Source organism: Ranitomeya imitator, chromosome 4 (genome assembly GCF_032444005.1).
Source record: "Ranitomeya imitator isolate aRanImi1 chromosome 4, aRanImi1.pri, whole genome shotgun sequence".
NCBI classification, from domain to species: domain Eukaryota; kingdom Metazoa; phylum Chordata; class Amphibia; order Anura; family Dendrobatidae; genus Ranitomeya; species Ranitomeya imitator.
In genome coordinates this window covers 142,971,124-142,991,385 of record NC_091285.1, presented here as the reverse complement: position 1 = coordinate 142,991,385, position 20,262 = coordinate 142,971,124, and the positions used below count along the sequence as shown (strand labels likewise).

General features: G+C 54.3%; 1 protein-coding gene across 1 annotated transcript in view; it reads right to left on the bottom strand.

The window, feature by feature from the left end:
* THOC3 (THO complex subunit 3) overlaps positions 1-20,007 on the bottom strand; it is a 47,453-nt gene extending 27,446 nt beyond the window's left edge. Inside the window, exons 1-3 of the mRNA XM_069763987.1 lie at positions 19,757-20,007; positions 2,428-2,584; positions 1,386-1,590 (exon numbers count right to left, since the gene is read on the bottom strand). Of these exons, the coding sequence (XP_069620088.1) occupies positions 1,386-1,590; positions 2,428-2,584; positions 19,757-19,927 (533 nt within the window). The 5' untranslated portion in view covers positions 19,928-20,007. The remainder of the gene's footprint in view (positions 1-1,385; positions 1,591-2,427; positions 2,585-19,756) is intronic.
* Positions 20,008-20,262: the final 255 nt, after the last annotated feature.

The window sequence follows — 20,262 nt, the reverse complement described above, 5'->3', positions numbered from 1 at the left end:
CTTATACTCGAGTATATACGGTAGTCGTTATTTTCAAATTGTCTCTTGAGTAGCACACAGCTTCGTAGTCTCCTTACTCCCAAATATCTTTTGATATTGGCACTTCTTGTTACAGTTCTGGTGAGCAACAGAGCTGTAGTATTAGTAGAACTATAAAGCTCAGCACAAGTTCTGCTGTAACACATTAAGCAATCAGTGGTTTGTTTTGACTCTACCCCATCATCACATTTACACTGAGACGACAGAGCAATTGAACAAGCACACAGCTATGAACAGTGAGAGTCCTGATTAGGATACCTGCTCCAAAAGCAGGGGATGCTGGTTTCTGGTAAGAGTTATAACAAACAGAGGGAGTGAGGTAGCAGCTATCTGCTGTATAAAAATCAATGGGCTGAAAAAGTTGGTTATACTATTAGGAGTAGTGATGAACAAACATGCTTGGATATGGTGTTACCTGAGCATGCTCGCGTACTAACCAAGTGACTTCAGCGTATTGAAAAATATGTTTGAGTCCCCGCACCTGTTTAACAGCTGCAACACATGCAGGGATTGCATAAAAACCCGTCAATCACTGCATGTGTTGTGGCTGTCGAACAGCCGAGACACGTGTGTGCAGGGACTCTAACATTTTTCATGCACGCAAAAAAAGTCACTCAGTTAGCACCAAAGCATGCTCAGACAGCACCTCATGAGAGCACGTTTACTCCTGAAACTAAGCTACTGCACACTTTCTGCAGAGTCTGGCAAGCACCAGTGGCCAAGCTCCATGGATACCAGCTGCACACCATGAAAGATAAAAGCACTCATTGCAAGAGATCAACACGACAGCAGATAGCCAATCAACTGCAAAACTTGCTTCATTTTCATGCTGTCTAACCAATTAAAGTAATTTCATAATTTAATAATATCCTTTAAAAGATGACATATATGAATTTACTTACCAGGACCTGGTCAGTAACCTTCCCTCACAACCGAATACATATAGTGGGCAGTAGCCATTGAAAATACAAGTTAATCCATACCTTTATATCCCACAGAGTTTTTCCCCTACTGAAGAGATATATTGATGAGGCTGGAAGTGAGGCACTAACTCATTCATCTAGTCGAGAAAGAATGGAGTAAAGGGCAGAAAGGAGATAGGCAATAGAACGCCATCATTATGCCCCAATGCATTCAAATCTCAGAACAGTAGGGGTACAAAACTGTGCTGACTTTAAAGTGTGAATTTACTTGTATTTTCAGCAGCTACACGCACCTGTTTGATTAGGAGATAGGTGGGGGTTACCTTCAGGTTCCCTTAAAGAGACTGTTGTCTGCAAGTATAGCTCAGGACATCGATCTATTACTACACCAGTGACAGGAGTGCTGAATGATGGACACCGTACCTCAGGATATTAATACAACCATTCCCGTTGGTGAGGAAGAACATATTGTTGTCATTGTTCCAGGAGATTTCATTGACTTCAAACTTGAATTGTTCCTCTGCTTTGGGGCGATGAGTTTTAACATCTATAAAGGTGACAACGTCGTCTTTATTTCCCACTGCAATGGTCTGACCGTCAGGGCTCCAGCAAATATTGATATTTTCACCTAAGGGCGAGATATGGCATTAATAAAATAAAAAGGTAGAAATGTAGTATAGCAGGACTCAACAAGCAGGATTACTATGCAGCATATAGAAATCGATCAGGATTCTGTGTTCTCCTTGACGGATGGGACTGGTAAGGGAGCTAAGACAGGAGAGAAATCTATGATCACTAGGGGCTCCACTGATCACTAGTATGGGAGGGACATGGTTCCTCAGAAGGGAGTTGTACCACGTTATACCCCATACAAAGGATAGGGGATTCTTGATTGCTTGGGGTCTGATCAATGTAACCCCATGTGTGAAAGTAGCAGTGGTTGGCCACGATAAAATAAAAAAAGCTTATACTCACTTCCAGTGCCGGCGCCATTCTCGCAGTGTCAGCACTTGCTCTCGCTGGGGCTCCCATGCTGTTGTTGTGACACGTGACCCCGGCGCCCAATCAGCGCTGGTGTCACTGTCCCCGCCTACTGTTGAATTGAACACGAAGAGGAAGTCAGATATCGGCTACAACCCAGACTTATTCTTCATATTTGACTTGTCCAAAGGTGGGACAATGACGCCGATTGGGCGCCTGGGGTCACCTCTCACAACAACCGCACGATAGCCCAGAGACCGCAAGTGTTGACACCGCTGAAACGACGCCATAGTTTTTTTTGTTGGAGCCGAACATTTAAATCAAGAAGGGGGTTGTTCAAGTAGTGGACAGCAACCCCTTTAAGAATTCCATTAATAGGTGATGTATGTCTTTTCCAGGAAACTCCCTTCAATTTCTGTAATACATCTTCAAATACGAAGGGCCTCCATCAGTCCTTATGAATGGAGGGATTGCGGACACTCACCTTTTGTGGTCACAGTTGTAAGGCAACTCTCCGATTTAACATCCCATATACGAATAGTCTTGTCCCCCGATGCAGTGACGAACAGATTTGGGTTTGTGGGATGCCAGCAGAGCTGATCCACGCTGTCCCCATGGCCGCGATAATTTGTCTCCTTTACCTGCAATTGGAAAAAAGTAAAATAAAATCCGGAGTGTGCCCAGCAGCTCACAGCAGATCCTTAACGGTAGCACTTGTACGGACGCTGTTATACGTACACACTTGTCAGTAATCTGCATCATTGCTGCTGTAGGAACATTAAGAGGTGGATATACCCAGATTTCCCACAGGTCCAACCTTTGAGTTCACAAGGAATTTCATTCTTCAGCCCTGGAATCTTACACCTGTGCCCAGTACTCCCAGAACGATGCCCGCACTGCTCATGTACCAACCATGGGTCATAGGACACAGTATCTGAGCAGTGACGAGAGAGTAAGAAAACACATGAGCTGTCAATTAAGACCAATAGGGCTGCCCACTAACAGTAAATGCGTTCAGACCACCGTATACACGGAGTGATCAGCGGGTCTCCCGATCCGAGCACAGAAATAACAGCACTTTTAGGGCAGCATCTCGCCGTATATATTGATATGTAGGTAGTGCCTGCAATTATGCCCAAAACAGGATGATCAATGCGCCATAAGATCCACAGGTGAAAAAAGCGACAGCAGCACCCACGGTAGCAAAAAGTATTGTCTTCTTTATTAATACATCACATAAAACAGGGGGACAGCAACGTTTCGCCCTTAGGTCTTCATCAAGGTCTGTTTTGTAAGTGCGAAATATTAGAGAGTGCTGCATTCCTCGCTGCCTGACCTTTAATAGGCTGCCCATACTGGCTCCTATGTACAGCGCACTACCTCCATCCATGGCTCCTCTGAGCTGGGCACCTGACCATTCTGCCCATACTGGCTCCTATGTACAGCGCACTACCTCCATCCATGGCTCCTCTGTACTGGGCACCTGACCATTCTGCTTCCGATGTACAGCGCACTACCTCCATCCATGGCTCCTCTGTACTGGACACCTGACCATTCTGCCCATACTGGCTCCTATGTATAGCGCACTATTTCATCCATGGCTCCTCTGTACTGGGCACCTGACCATTCTGCCCATACTGGCTCCTATGTACAGCGCACTACCTCCATCCATGGCTCCTCTGTACTGGACACCTGACCATTCTGCCCATACTGGCTCCTATGTACAGCGCACTACCTCCATCCATGGCTCCTCTGAACTGGGCACCTGACCATTCTGCCCATACTGGCTCCTATGTACAGCGCACTACCTCCATCCATGGCTCCTCTGTACTGGGCACCTGACCATTCTGCCCAAACTGGCTCCTATGTACAGCCACTACCTCCATCCATGGCTCCTCTGTACTGGACACCTGACCATTCTATACATACTGGCACCTATGTGCAGCGCACTACCTCCATCCATGGCTCCTCTGTACTGGGCACCTGACCATTCTGCTCATACTGGCTCCTATGTACAGCGCACTACCTCCATCCATGGCTCCTCTGAACTGGGCACCTGACCATTCTGCCCATACTGGCTCCTATGTACAGCGCTCTACCTCCATCCATGGCTCCTCTGTACTGGACACCTGACCATTCTGCCCATACTGGCTCCTATGTACAGCGCACTACCTCCATCCATGGCTCCTCTGTACTGGACACCTGACCAGTCTGCCCATACTGGCTCCTATGTGCAGCGCACTACCTCCATCCATGGCTCCTCTGAACTGGACACCTGACCATTCTGCCCATACTGGCTCCTATGTGCAGCGCACTACCTCCATCCATGGCTCCTCTGTACTGGACACCTGACCATTCTGCCCATACTGGCTCCTATGTACAGCGCACTACCTCCATCCATGGCTCCTCTGTACTGGACACCTGACCAGTCTGCCCATACTGGCTCCTATGTGCAGCGCACTACCTCCATCCATGGCTCCTCTGAACTGGACACCTGACCATTCTGCCCATACTGGCTCCTATGTGCAGCGCACTACCTCCATCCATGGCTCCTCTGTACTGGACACCTGATCATTCTGCCTATACTGGCTCCTATGTACAGCGCACTACCTCCATCCATGGCTCCTCGGTACTGGACACCTGACCATTCTGCCCATACTGGCTCCTATGTACAGCGCACTACCTCCATCCATGGCTCCTCTGTACTGGACACCAGACCATTCTGCCTATACTGGCTCCTATGTGCAGCGCACTACCTCCATCCATGGCTCCTCTGTACTGGACACCAGACCATTCTGCCCATACTGGCTCCTATGTACAGCGCACTACCTCCATCCATGGCTCCTCTGTACTGGACACCAGACCATTCTGCCTATACTGGCTCCTATGTGCAGCGCACTACCTCCATCCATGGCTCCTCTGTACTGGACACCAGACCATTCTGCCTATACTGGCTCCTATGTGCAGCGCACTACCTCCATCCATGGCTCCTTTGTACTGGACACCTGACCATTCTGCACATACTGGCTCCTATGTATAGCGCACGACCTCCATCCATGGCTCCTCTGTACTGGGCACCTGACCATTCTGCCCCTACTGCTCCCACGTACAGCGCACTACCTCCATCCATGGCTCCTCTGAACTGGACACCTGACCATTCTGCCCATACTGGCTCCTATGTGCAGCGCACTACCTCCATCCATGGCTCCTCTGTACTGGACACCTGACCATTCTGCCCATACTGGCTCCTATGTACAGCGCACTACCTCCATCCATGGCTCCTCGGTACTGGACACCTGACCATTCTGCCTATACTGGCTCCTATGTACAGCGCACTACCTCCATCCATGGCTCCTCTGAACTGGGCACCTGACCATTCTGCCCATACTGGTTCCTATGTACAGCGCACTACCTCCATCCATGGCTCCTCTGTACTGGGCACCTGACCATTCTGCCCATACTGGCTCCTATGTACAGCGCTCTACCTCCATCCATGGCTCCTCTGTACTGGACACCAGACCATTCTGCCCATACTGGCTCCAATGTACAGCGCACTACCTCCATCCATGGCTCCTCTGTACTGGACACCTGACCAGTCTGCCCATACTGGCTCCTATGTGCAGCGCACTACCTCCATCCATGGCTCCTCTGAACTGGACACCTGACCATTCTGCCCATACTGGCTCCTATGTGCAGCGCACTACCTCCATCCATGGCTCCTCTGTACTGGACACCTGATCATTCTGCCTATACTGGCTCCTATGTACAGCGCACTACCTCCATCCATGGCTCCTCGGTACTGGACACCTGACCATTCTGCACATACTGCTGCCACGTACAGCGCACTACCTCCATCCATGGCTCCTCTGTACTGGACACCTGACCATTCTGCCCCTACTGCTCCCACGTACAGCGCACTACCTCCATCCATGGCTCCTCTGTACTGGACACCAGACCATTCTGCCTATACTGGCTCCTATGTGCAGCGCACTACCTCCATCCATGGCTCCTCTGTACTGGACACCAGACCATTCTGCCCATACTGGCTCCTATGTACAGCGCACTACCTCCATCCATGGCTCCTCTGTACTGGACACCAGACCATTCTGCCTATACTGGCTCCTATGTGCAGCGCACTACCTCCATCCATGGCTCCTCTGTACTGGACACCAGACCATTCTGCCTATACTGGCTCCTATGTGCAGCGCACTACCTCCATCCATGGCTCCTCTGTACTGGACACCTGACCATTCTGCCCATACTGGCTCCTATGTGCAGTACACTACCTCCATCCATGGCTCCTCTGTACTGGACACCTGACCATTCTGCCTATACTGGCTCCTATGTGCAGCGCACTACCTCCATCCATGGCTCCTCTGTACTGGACACCAGACCATTCTGCCCATACTGGCTCCTATGTACAGCGCACTACCTCCATCCATGGCTCCGCTGAACTGGGCACCTGACCATTCTGCCCATACTGGCTCCTATGTACAGCGCACTACCTCCATCCATGGCTCCTCTGTACTGGGCACCTGACCATTCTGCTTCCGATGTACAGCGCACTACCTCCATCCATGGCTCCTCTGTACTGGACACCAGACCATTCTGCCCATACTGGCTCCTATGTACAGCGCACTACCTCCATCCATGGCTCCTCTGTACTAGACACCAGACCATTCTGCCCATACTGGCTCCTATGTACAGCGCACTACCTCCATCCATGGCTCCTCTGTACTGGACAACAGACCATTCTGCCCATACTGGCTCATATGTATAGCGCACTATTTCATCCATGGCTCCTCTGTACTGGGCACCTGACCATTCTGCCCATACTGGCTCCTATGTACAGCGCACTACCTCCATCCATGGCTCCTCTGAACTGGGCACCTGACCATTCTGCCCATACTGGCTCCTATGTACAGCGCACTACCTCCATCCATGGCTCCTCTGTACTGGACACCTGACCATTCTGCCCATACTGGCTCCTATGTATAGCGCACTATTTCATCCATGGCTCCTCTGTACTGGGCACCTGACCATTCTGCCCATACTGGCTCCTATGTACAGCGCACTACCTCCATCCATGGCTCCTCTGTACTGGACACCTGACCATTCTGCCCATACTGGCTCCTATGTACAGCGCACTACCTCCATCCATGGCTCCTCTGAACTGGGCACCTGACCATTCTGCCCAAACTGGCTCCTATGTACAGCCACTACCTCCATCCATGGCTCCTCTGTACTGGACACCTGACCATTCTATACATACTGGCACCTATGTGCAGCGCACTACCTCCATCCATGGCTCCTCTGTACTGGGCACCTGACCATTCTGCTCATACTGGCTCCTATGTACAGCGCACTACCTCCATCCATGGCTCCTCTGAACTGGGCACCTGACCATTCTGCCCATACTGGCTCCTATGTACAGCGCTCTACCTCCATCCATGGCTCCTCTGTACTGGACACCAGACCATTCTGCCCATACTGGCTCCTATGTACAGCGCACTACCTCCATCCATGGCTCCTCTGTACTGGACACCTGACCAGTCTGCCCATACTGGCTCCTATGTGCAGCGCACTACCTCCATCCATGGCTCCTCTGAACTGGACACCTGACCATTCTGCCCATACTGGCTCCTATGTGCAGCGCACTACCTCCATCCATGGCTCCTCTGTACTGGACACCTGATCATTCTGCCTATACTGGCTCCTATGTACAGCGCACTACCTCCATCCATGGCTCCTCGGTACTGGACACCTGACCATTCTGCCCATACTGGCTCCTATGTACAGCGCACTACCTCCATCCATGGCTCCTCTGTACTGGACACCAGACCATTCTGCCTATACTGGCTCCTATGTGCAGCGCACTACCTCCATCCATGGCTCCTCTGTACTGGACACCAGACCATTCTGCCCATACTGGCTCCTATGTACAGCGCACTACCTCCATCCATGGCTCCTCTGTACTGGACACCAGACCATTCTGCCTATACTGGCTCCTATGTGCAGCGCACTACCTCCATCCATGGCTCCTCTGTACTGGACACCAGACCATTCTGCCTATACTGGCTCCTATGTGCAGCGAACTACCTCCATCCATGGCTCCTTTGTACTGGACACCTGACCATTCTGCACATACTGGCTCCTATGTATAGCGCACGACCTCCATCCATGGCTCCTCTGTACTGGGCACCTGACCATTCTGCCCCTACTGCTCCCACGTACAGCGCACTACCTCCATCCATGGCTCCTCTGAACTGGACACCTGACCATTCTGCCCATACTGGCTCCTATGTGCAGCGCACTACCTCCATCCATGGCTCCTCTGTACTGGACACCTGACCATTCTGCCCATACTGGCTCCTATGTACAGCGCACTACCTCCATCCATGGCTCCTCGGTACTGGACACCTGACCATTCTGCCTATACTGGCTCCTATGTACAGCGCACTACCTCCATCCATGGCTCCTCTGAACTGGGCACCTGACCATTCTGCCCATACTGGTTCCTATGTACAGCGCACTACCTCCATCCATGGCTCCTCTGTACTGGGCACCTGACCATTCTGCCCATACTGGCTCCTATGTACAGCGCTCTACCTCCATCCATGGCTCCTCTGTACTGGACACCAGACCATTCTGCCCATACTGGCTCCAATGTACAGCGCACTACCTCCATCCATGGCTCCTCTGTACTGGACACCTGACCAGTCTGCCCATACTGGCTCCTATGTGCAGCGCACTACCTCCATCCATGGCTCCTCTGAACTGGACACCTGACCATTCTGCCCATACTGGCTCCTATGTGCAGCGCACTACCTCCATCCATGGCTCCTCTGTACTGGACACCTGATCATTCTGCCTATACTGGCTCCTATGTACAGCGCACTACCTCCATCCATGGCTCCTCGGTACTGGACACCTGACCATTCTGCACATACTGCTGCCACGTACAGCGCACTACCTCCATCCATGGCTCCTCTGTACTGGACACCTGACCATTCTGCCCCTACTGCTCCCACGTACAGCGCACTACCTCCATCCATGGCTCCTCTGTACTGGACACCAGACCATTCTGCCTATACTGGCTCCTATGTGCAGCGCACTACCTCCATCCATGGCTCCTCTGTACTGGACACCAGACCATTCTGCCCATACTGGCTCCTATGTACAGCGCACTACCTCCATCCATGGCTCCTCTGTACTGGACACCAGACCATTCTGCCTATACTGGCTCCTATGTGCAGCGCACTACCTCCATCCATGGCTCCTCTGTACTGGACACCAGACCATTCTGCCTATACTGGCTCCTATGTGCAGCGCACTACCTCCATCCATGGCTCCTCTGTACTGGACACCTGACCATTCTGCCCATACTGGCTCCTATGTGCAGTACACTACCTCCATCCATGGCTCCTCTGTACTGGACACCTGACCATTCTGCCTATACTGGCTCCTATGTGCAGCGCACTACCTCCATCCATGGCTCCTCTGTACTGGACACCAGACCATTCTGCCTCCTATGTACAGCGCACTACCTCCATCCATGGCTCCTCTGTACTGGACACCAGACCATTCTGCCCATACTGGCTCCTATGTACAGCGCACTACCTCCATCCATGGCTCCTCTGAACTGGGCACCTGACCATTCTGCCCATACTGGCTCCTATGTACAGCGCACTACCTCCATCCATGGCTCCTCTGTACTGGGCACCTGACCATTCTGCTTCCGATGTACAGCGCACTACCTCCATCCATGGCTCCTCTGTACTGGACACCAGACCATTCTGCCCATACTGGCTCCTATGTACAGCGCACTACCTCCATCCATGGCTCCTCTGTACTAGACACCAGACCATTCTGCCCATACTGGCTCCTATGTACAGCGCACTACCTCCATCCATGGCTCCTCTGTACTGGACAACAGACCATTCTGCCCATACTGGCTCATATGTATAGCGCACTATTTCATCCATGGCTCCTCTGTACTGGGCACCTGACCATTCTGCCCATACTGGCTCCTATGTACAGCGCACTACCTCCATCCATGGCTCCTCTGAACTGGGCACCTGACCATTCTGCCCATACTGGCTCCTATGTACAGCGCACTACCTCCATCCATGGCTCCTCTGTACTGGACACCTGACCATTCTGCCCATACTGGCTCATATGTATAGCGCACTATTTCATCCATGGCTCCTCTGTACTGGGCACCTGACCATTCTGCCCATACTGGCTCCTATGTACAGCGCACTACCTCCATCCATGGCTCCTCTGAACTGGGCACCTGACCATTCTGCCCATACTGGCTCCAATGTACAGCGCACTACCTCCATCCATGGCTCCTCTGTACTGGACACCTGACCAGTCTGCCCATACTGGCTCCTATGTGCAGCGCACTACCTCCATCCATGGCTCCTCTGAACTGGACACCTGACCATTCTGCCCATACTGGCTCCTATGTGCAGCGCACTACCTCCATCCATGGCTCCTCTGTACTGGACACCTGATCATTCTGCCTATACTGGCTCCTATGTACAGCGCACTACCTCCATCCATGGCTCCTCTGTACTGGACACCAGACCATTCTGCCTATACTGGCTCCTATGTACAGCGCACTACCTCCATCCATGGCTCCTCTGTACTGGACACCAGACCATTCTGCCTATACTGGCTCCTATGTGCAGCGCACTACCTCCATCCATGGCTCCTCTGTACTGGACACCTGACCATTCTGCCCATACTGGCTCCTATGTGCAGTACACTACCTCCATCCATGGCTCCTCTGTACTGGACACCTGACCATTCTGCCTATACTGGCTCCTATGTGCAGCGCACTACCTCCATCCATGGCTCCTCTGTACTGGACACCAGACCATTCTGCCTCCTATGTACAGCGCACTACCTCCATCCATGGCTCCTCTGTACTGGACACCAGACCATTCTGCCCATACTGGCTCCTATGTGCAGCGCACTACCTCCATCCATGGCTCCTCTGTACTGGACACCTGATCATTCTGCCCATACTGGCTCCTATGTGCAGCGCACTACCTCCATCCATGGCTCCTCTGTACTGGACACCTGATCATTCTGCCCATACTGGCTCCTATGTATAGCGCACTATTTCATCCATGGCTCCTCTGTACTGGGCACCTGACCATTCTGCCCATACTGGCTCCTATGTACAGCGCACTACCTCCATCCATGGCTCCTCTGTACTGGACACCTGACCATTCTGCCCATACTGGCTCCTATGTACAGCGCACTACCTCCATCCATGGCTCCTCTGAACTGGGCACCTGACCATTCTGCCCATACTGGCTCCTATGTACAGCGCACTACCTCCATCCATGGCTCCTCTGTACTGGGCACCTGACCATTCTGCCCAAACTGGCTCCTATGTACAGCCACTACCTCCATCCATGGCTCCTCTGTACTGGACACCTGACCATTCTATACATACTGGCACCTATGTGCAGCGCACTACCTCCATCCATGGCTCCTCTGTACTGGGCACCTGACCATTCTGCTCATACTGGCTCCTATGTACAGCGCACTACCTCCATCCATGGCTCCTCTGAACTGGGCACCTGACCATTCTGCCCATACTGGCTCCTATGTACAGCGCTCTACCTCCATCCATGGCTCCTCTGTACTGGACACCAGACCATTCTGCCCATACTGGCTCCTATGTACAGCGCACTACCTCCATCCATGGCTCCTCTGTACTGGACACCTGACCAGTCTGCCCATACTGGCTCCTATGTGCAGCGCACTACCTCCATCCATGGCTCCTCTGAACTGGACACCTGACCATTCTGCCCATACTGGCTCCTATGTGCAGCGCACTACCTCCATCCATGGCTCCTCTGTACTGGACACCTGATCATTCTGCCTATACTGGCTCCTATGTACAGCGCACTACCTCCATCCATGGCTCCTCGGTACTGGACACCTGACCATTCTGCCCATACTGGCTCCTATGTACAGCGCACTACCTCCATCCATGGCTCCTCTGTACTGGACACCAGACCATTCTGCCCATACTGGCTCCTATGTACAGCGCACTACCTCCATCCATGGCTCCTCTGTACTGGACACCAGACCATTCTGCCTATACTGGCTCCTATGTGCAGCGCACTACCTCCATCCATGGCTCCTCTGTACTGGACACCAGACCATTCTGCCCATACTGGCTCCTATGTACAGCGCACTACCTCCATCCATGGCTCCTCTGTACTGGACACCAGACCATTCTGCCTATACTGGCTCCTATGTGCAGCGCACTACCTCCATCCATGGCTCCTCTGTACTGGACACCAGACCATTCTGCCTATACTGGCTCCTATGTGCAGCGCACTACCTCCATCCATGGCTCCTCTGTACTGGACACCTGACCATTCTGCCCATACTGGCTCCTATGTGCAGTACACTACCTCCATCCATGGCTCCTCTGTACTGGACACCTGACCATTCTGCCTATACTGGCTCCTATGTGCAGCGCACTACCTCCATCCATGGCTCCTCTGTACTGGACACCAGACCATTCTGCCTCCTATGTACAGCGCACTACCTCCATCCATGGCTCCTCTGTACTGGACACCAGACCATTCTGCCCATACTGGCTCCTATGTACAGCGCACTACCTCCATCCATGGCTCCTCTGAACTGGGCACCTGACCATTCTGCCCATACTGGCTCCTATGTACAGCGCACTACCTCCATCCATGGCTCCTCTGTACTGGGCACCTGACCATTCTGCTTCCGATGTACAGCGCACTACCTCCATCCATGGCTCCTCTGTACTGGACACCAGACCATTCTGCCCATACTGGCTCCTATGTACAGCGCACTACCTCCATCCATGGCTCCTCTGTACTAGACACCAGACCATTCTGCCCATACTGGCTCCTATGTACAGCGCACTACCTCCATCCATGGCTCCTCTGTACTGGACAACAGACCATTCTGCCCATACTGGCTCATATGTATAGCGCACTATTTCATCCATGGCTCCTCTGTACTGGGCACCTGACCATTCTGCCCATACTGGCTCCTATGTACAGCGCACTACCTCCATCCATGGCTCCTCTGAACTGGGCACCTGACCATTCTGCCCATACTGGCTCCTATGTACAGCGCACTACCTCCATCCATGGCTCCTCTGTACTAGACACCTGACCATTCTGCCCATACTGGCTCATATGAATAGCGCACTATTTCATCCATGGCTCCTCTGTACTGGGCACCTGACCATTCTGCCCATACTGGCTCCTATGTACAGCGCACTACCTCCATCCATGGCTCCTCTGAACTGGGCACCTGACCATTCTGCCCATACTGGCTCCAATGTACAGCGCACTACCTCCATCCATGGCTCCTCTGTACTGGACACCTGACCAGTCTGCCCATACTGGCTCCTATGTGCAGCGCACTACCTCCATCCATGGCTCCTCTGAACTGGACACCTGACCATTCTGCCCATACTGGCTCCTATGTGCAGCGCACTACCTCCATCCATGGCTCCTCTGTACTGGACACCTGATCATTCTGCCTATACTGGCTCCTATGTACAGCGCACTACCTCCATCCATGGCTCCTCGGTACTGGACACCTGACCATTCTGCACATACTGCTGCCACGTACAGCGCACTACCTCCATCCATGGCTCCTCTGTACTGGACACCTGACCATTCTGCCCCTACTGCTCCCACGTACAGCGCACTACCTCCATCCATGGCTCCTCTGTACTGGACACCAGACCATTCTGCCTATACTGGCTCCTATGTGCAGCGCACTACCTCCATCCATGGCTCCTCTGTACTGGACACCTGACCATTCTGCCCATACTGGCTCCTATGTGCAGTACACTACCTCCATCCATGGCTCCTCTGTACTGGACACCTGACCATTCTGCCTATACTGGCTCCTATGTGCAGCGCACTACCTCCATCCATGGCTCCTCTGTACTGGACACCAGACCATTCTGCCTCCTATGTACAGCGCACTACCTCCATCCATGGCTCCTCTGTACTGGACACCAGACCATTCTGCCCATACTGGCTCCTATGTACAGCGCACTACCTCCATCCATGGCTCCTCTGAACTGGGCACCTGACCATTCTGCCCATACTGGCTCCTATGTACAGCGCACTACCTCCATCCATGGCTCCTCTGTACTGGGCACCTGACCATTCTGCTTCCGATGTACAGCGCACTACCTCCATCCATGGCTCCTCTGTACTGGACACCAGACCATTCTGCCCATACTGGCTCCTATGTACAGCGCACTACCTCCATCCATGGCTCCTCTGTACTGGACACCAGACCATTCTGCCCATACTGGCTCCTATGTACAGCGCACTACCTCCATCCATGGCTCCTCTGTACTGGACAACAGACCATTCTGCCCATACTGGCTCATATGTATAGCGCACTATTTCATCCATGGCTCCTCTGTACTGGGCACCTGACCATTCTGCCCATACTGGCTCCTATGTACAGCGCACTACCTCCATCCATGGCTCCTCTGAACTGGGCACCTGACCATTCTGCCCATACTGGCTCCTATGTACAGCGCACTACCTCCATCCATGGCTCCTCTGTACTGGACACCTGACCATTCTGCCCATACTGGCTCATATGTATAGCGCACTATTTCATCCATGGCTCCTCTGTACTGGGCACCTGACCATTCTGCCCATACTGGCTCCAATGTACAGCGCACTACCTCCATCCATGGCTCCTCTGAACTGGGCACCTGACCATTCTGCCCATACTGGCTCCTATGTACAGCGCACTACCTCCATCCATGGCTCCTCTGTACTGGACACCTGACCAGTCTGCCCATACTGGCTCCTATGTGCAGCGCACTACCTCCATCCATGGCTCCTCTGAACTGGGCACCTGACCATTCTGCCCATACTGGTTCCTATGTACAGCGCACTACCTCCATCCATGGCTTCTCTGTACTGGACACCTGACCAGTCTGCCCATACTGGCTCCTATGTGCAGCGCACTACCTCCATCCATGGCTCCTCTGAACTGGGCACCTGACCATTCTGCCCATACTGGCTCCTATGTACAGCGCACTACCTCCATCCATGGCTCCTCTGAACTGGGCATCTGACCATTCTGCCCATACTGGCTCCTATGTACAGCGCACTACCTCCATCCATGGCTCCTCTGAACTGGACACCTGACCATTCTGCCCATACTGGCTCCTATGTGCAGCGCACTACCTCCATCCATGGCTCCTCTGTACTGGACACCTGACCATTCTGCCCATACTGGCTCCTATGTACAGCGCACTACCTCCATCCATGGCTCCTCGGTACTGGACACCTGACCATTCTGCCTATACTGGCTCCTATGTACAGCGCACTACCTCCATCCATGGCTCCTCTGTACTGGACACCAGACCATTCTGCCCATACTGGCTCCTATGTACAGCGCACTACCTCCATCCATGGCTCCTCTGAACTGGGTACCTGACCCTTCTGCCCATACTGGCTCCTATGTACAGCGCACTACCTCCATCCATGGCTCCTCTGAACTGGACACCTGACCATTCTGCCCATACTGGCTCCTATGTGCAGCGCACTACCTCCATCCATGGCTCCTCGGTACTGGACACCTGACCATTCTGCCTATACTGGCTCCTATGTACAGCGCACTACCTCCATCCATGGCTCCTCGGTACTGGACACCTGACCATTCTGCACATACTGCTGCCACGTACAGCGCACTACCTCCATCCATGGCTCCTCTGTACTGGACACCTGACCATTCTGCCCCTACTGCTCCCACGTACAGGGCACTACCTCCATCCATGGCTCCTTTGTACTGGACACCAGACCATTCTGCCCATACTGGCTCCTATGTACAGCGCACTACCTCCATCCATGGCTCCTCTGTACTGGACACCTGACCATTCTGCCCATACTGGCTCCTATGTACAGCGCACTACCTCCATCCATGGCTCCTCTGAACTGGGCATCTGACCATTCTGCCCATACTGGCTCCTATGTACAGCGCACTACCTCCATCCATGGCTCCTCTGTACTGGACACCAGACCATTCTGCCCATACTGGCTCCTATGTACAGCGCACTACCTCCATCCATGGCTCCTCTGAACTGGGTACCTGACCCTTCTGCCCATACTGGCTCCTATGTACAGCGCACTACCTCCATCCATGGCTCCTCTGAACTGGACACCTGACCATTCTGCCCATACTGGCTCCTATGTGCAGCGCACTACCTCCATCCATGGCTCCTCTGTACTGGACACCTGACCATTCTGCCCATACTGGCTCCTATGTACAGCGCACTACCTCCATCCATGGCTCCTCGGTACTGGACACCTGACCATTCTGCCTATACTGGCTCCTATGTACAGCGCACTACCTCCATCCATGGCTCCTCTGTACTGGACACCAGACCATTCTGCCCATACTGGCTCCTATGTACAGCGCACTACCTCCATCCATGGCTCCTCTGAACTGGGTACCTGACCCTTCTGCCCATACTGGCTCCTATGTACAGCGCACTACCTCCATCCATGGCTCCTCTGAACTGGACACCTGACCATTCTGCCCATACTGGCTCCTATGTGCAGCGCACTACCTCCATCCATGGCTCCTCGGTACTGGACACCTGACCATTCTGCCTATACTGGCTCCTATGTACAGCGCACTACCTCCATCCATGGCTCCTCGGTACTGGACACCTGACCATTCTGCACATACTGCTGCCACGTACAGCGCACTACCTCCATCCATGGCTCCTCGGTACTGGACACCTGACCATTCTGCACATACTGCTCCCACGTACAGGGCACTACCTCCATCCATGGCTCCTTTGTACTGGACACCTGACCATTCTGCCCATACTGGCTCCTATGTACAGCGCACTACCTCCATCCATGGCTCCTCTGTACTGGATACCTGACCATTCTGCCCATACTGGATCCCACGTACAGGGCACTACCTCCATCCATGGCTCCTCTGTACTGGACACCTGACCATTCTGCCCATACTGGCTCCTATGTACAGCGCACTACCTCCATCCATGGCTCCTCTGTACGGGACACCTGACCATTCTGCGGTGGCTTCTGTACAGAGAATCACTGTGACAGAGTTGTATTATGAGAAGGGCCGGGCACGTGGAGAGGTAGGACATATAGTGGTTACAGACCACCCACATAAGAGAAACACATTGACATGGTTGGATGGTTTTTGCCTTTTTTTTTTATCAAAAAACGCTAAGGATTCCAATATTGGCGCTCATGTATTCATTAGTTACAGTGCGGCTTGTGTATACAGACAAGGTTGGCCCTATATCTAGGAGGCTCCTGGGGGGCAGCGCACCATATAACCAGAAAGATATGGTGAGCGTATGATCCAGCACCAAGTGTGGGTGCTATGTGGGGGGCCGCCATACTGTACAGGGTGCTATGTGGGGGGCCGCCATACTGTACAGGGCGCTATGTGGGGGGCCGCCATACTGTACAGGGGCGCTATGTGGGGGGCCGCCATACCGTACGGGGCGCTATGTGGGGGGCCGCCATACCGTACGGGGCGCTATGTGGGGGGCCGCCATACCGTACGGGGCGCTATGTGGGGGGCCGCCATACCATACGGGGCGCTGCCATACCATACGGGGCGCTATGTGGGGGGGCCGCCATACCGTATGGGGCGCTATGTGGGGGCTGATATACCGTACGGGGCGCTTTGTGGGGGGCCGCCATACTGTACGGGGCGCTATGTAGGGGGCCGCCATACTGTACGGGGCGCTATGTGGGGGGGGCCGCCATACTGTACGGGGCGCTATGTGGGGGGGCCGCCATACTGTACGGGGCACTATGTGGGGGGGCCGCCATACTGTACGGGGCGCTATGTGGGGGGCCGCCATACTGTACGGGGCGCTATGTGGGGGGCTGCCATACTGTACGGGGCGCTATGTGGGGGGCTGCCATACTGTACGGGGCGCTATGTGGGGGGCTGCCATACTGTACGGGGCGCTATGTGGGGGGCTGCCATACTGTACGGGGCGCTATGTGGGGGGCTGCCATACTGTACGGGGCGCTATGTGGGGGGCTGCCATACTGTACGGGGCGCTATGTGGGGGGCTGCCATACTGTACGGGGCGCTATGTGGGGGGCTGCCATACTGTACGGGGCGCCATGTGGGGGGCTGCCATACTGTACGGGGCGCTATGTGGGGGGCTGCCATACTGTACGGGGCGCAATGTGGGGGGCTGCCATACTGTACGGGGCGCTATGTGGGGGCTGCCATACTGTACGGGGCGCTATGTGGGGGGCTGCCATACTGTACGGGGCGCTATGTGGGGGGCTGCCATACTGTACGGGGCGCTATGTGGGGGGCTGCCATACTGTACGGGGCGCTATGTGGGGGGCTGCCATACTGTACGGGGCGCTATGTGGGGGGCTGCCATACTGTACGGGGCGCTATGTGGGGGGCTGCCATACTGTACGGGGCGCTATGTGGGGGGCTGCCATACTGTACGGGGCGCTATGTGGGGGGCTGCCATACTGTACGGGGCGCTATGTGGGGGGCTGCCATACTGTACGGGGCGCTATGTGGGGGGCTGCCATACTGTACGGGGCGCTATGTGGGGGGCTGCCATACTGTACGGGGCGCTATGTGGGGGGCTGCCATACTGTACGGGGCGCTATGTGGGGGGCTGCCATACTGTACGGGGCGCTATGTGGGGGGCTGCCATACTGTACGGGGCGCTATGTGGGGGGCTGCCATACTGTACGGGGCGCTATGTGGGGGGCTGCCATACTGTACGGGGCGCTATGTGGGGGGCTGCCATACTGTACGGGGCGCTATGTGGGGGGCTGCCATACTGTACGGGGCGCTATGTGGGGGGCTGCCATACTGTACGGGGCGCTATGTGGGGGGCTGCCATACTGTACGGGGCGCTATGTGGGGGGCTGCCATACTGTACGGGGCGCTATGTGGGGGGCTGCCATACCGTACGGGGCGCTATGTGGGGGGCTGCCATACCGTACGGGGCGCTATGTGGGGGGCTGCCATACTGTACGGGGCGCTATGTGGGGGGCTGCCATACTGTACGGGGCGCTATGTGGGGGGCTGCCATACTGTACGGGGCGCTATGTGGGGGGCTGCCATACTGTACGGGGCGCTATGTGGGGGGCTGCCATACTGTACGGGGCGCTATGTGGGGGGCTGCCATACTGTACGGGGCGCTATGTGGGGGGCTGCCATACTGTACGGGGCGCTATGTGGGGGGCTGCCATACTGTACGGGGCGCTATGTGGGGGGCTGCCATACTGTACGGGGCGCTATGTGGGGGGCTGCCATACTGTACGGGGCGCTATGTGGGGGGCTGCCATACTGTACGGGGCGCTATGTGGGGGGCTGCCATACTGTACGGGGCACTATGTGGGGGGGCCGCCATACTGTACGGGGCACTATGTGGGGGGGCCGCCATACTGTACGGGGCACTATGTGGGGGGGCCGCCATACTGTACGGGGCGCTATGTGGGGGGCTGCCATACTGTACGGGGCGCTATGTGGGGGGCTGCCATACTGTACGGGGCACTATGTGGGGGGGCCGCCATACTGTACGGGGCGCTATGTGGGGGGCTGCCATACTGTACGGGGCGCTATGTGGGGGCCACCATAGTGAATACGTAGAACATCCCTACATATATACAGTACATGGCACAGTCAGTGCAGCACACAGCTCCCAGGTGACCCGCGGCCATAGCTCATACACCAGTACTGGCAGCTGCCAGGAGGCGCAGTCTCACCAGCCGGTCCTTCTCCAGCAGAAACACGCTGGCCGTCTTATCGAAGGATCCCGACGCCAAGCGCCTTCCATCACAGCTCCAGGCCACCGAGTGCACCTTGGCGGAGTGTGCCGGGAACTCTCGGGTCTTGCTGTTTGTCTTGAAGTGTTCCTGCAGCGCCACCGCCGACATGATGCGGATAGAGGCAAATCCGAGTGCGCTAAAGGACCTCTGCTGACGTCATGCTCACGTGACCATGTGGGGGACGATGACAGGAAGGGGCGTGGCCCGAGACCAGGAAGTCGGTTGTTCTGTTCTGTGCCGTGCTGTAGCTGCTGAGCTGAGGCTAGTGGAGAGGTGGCATGACAGTGGGCGCGATGGTATCTATACATAGGACCCAGTGTCACACTAGCAGTATTTGGTCAGTATTTTACCTCAGTATTTGTAGCCAAAACCAGGAGTGGAACAATTAGAGGAAAAGTATAATAGAAACATATGCACCAATTCTGCATTTATCACCCACTCCT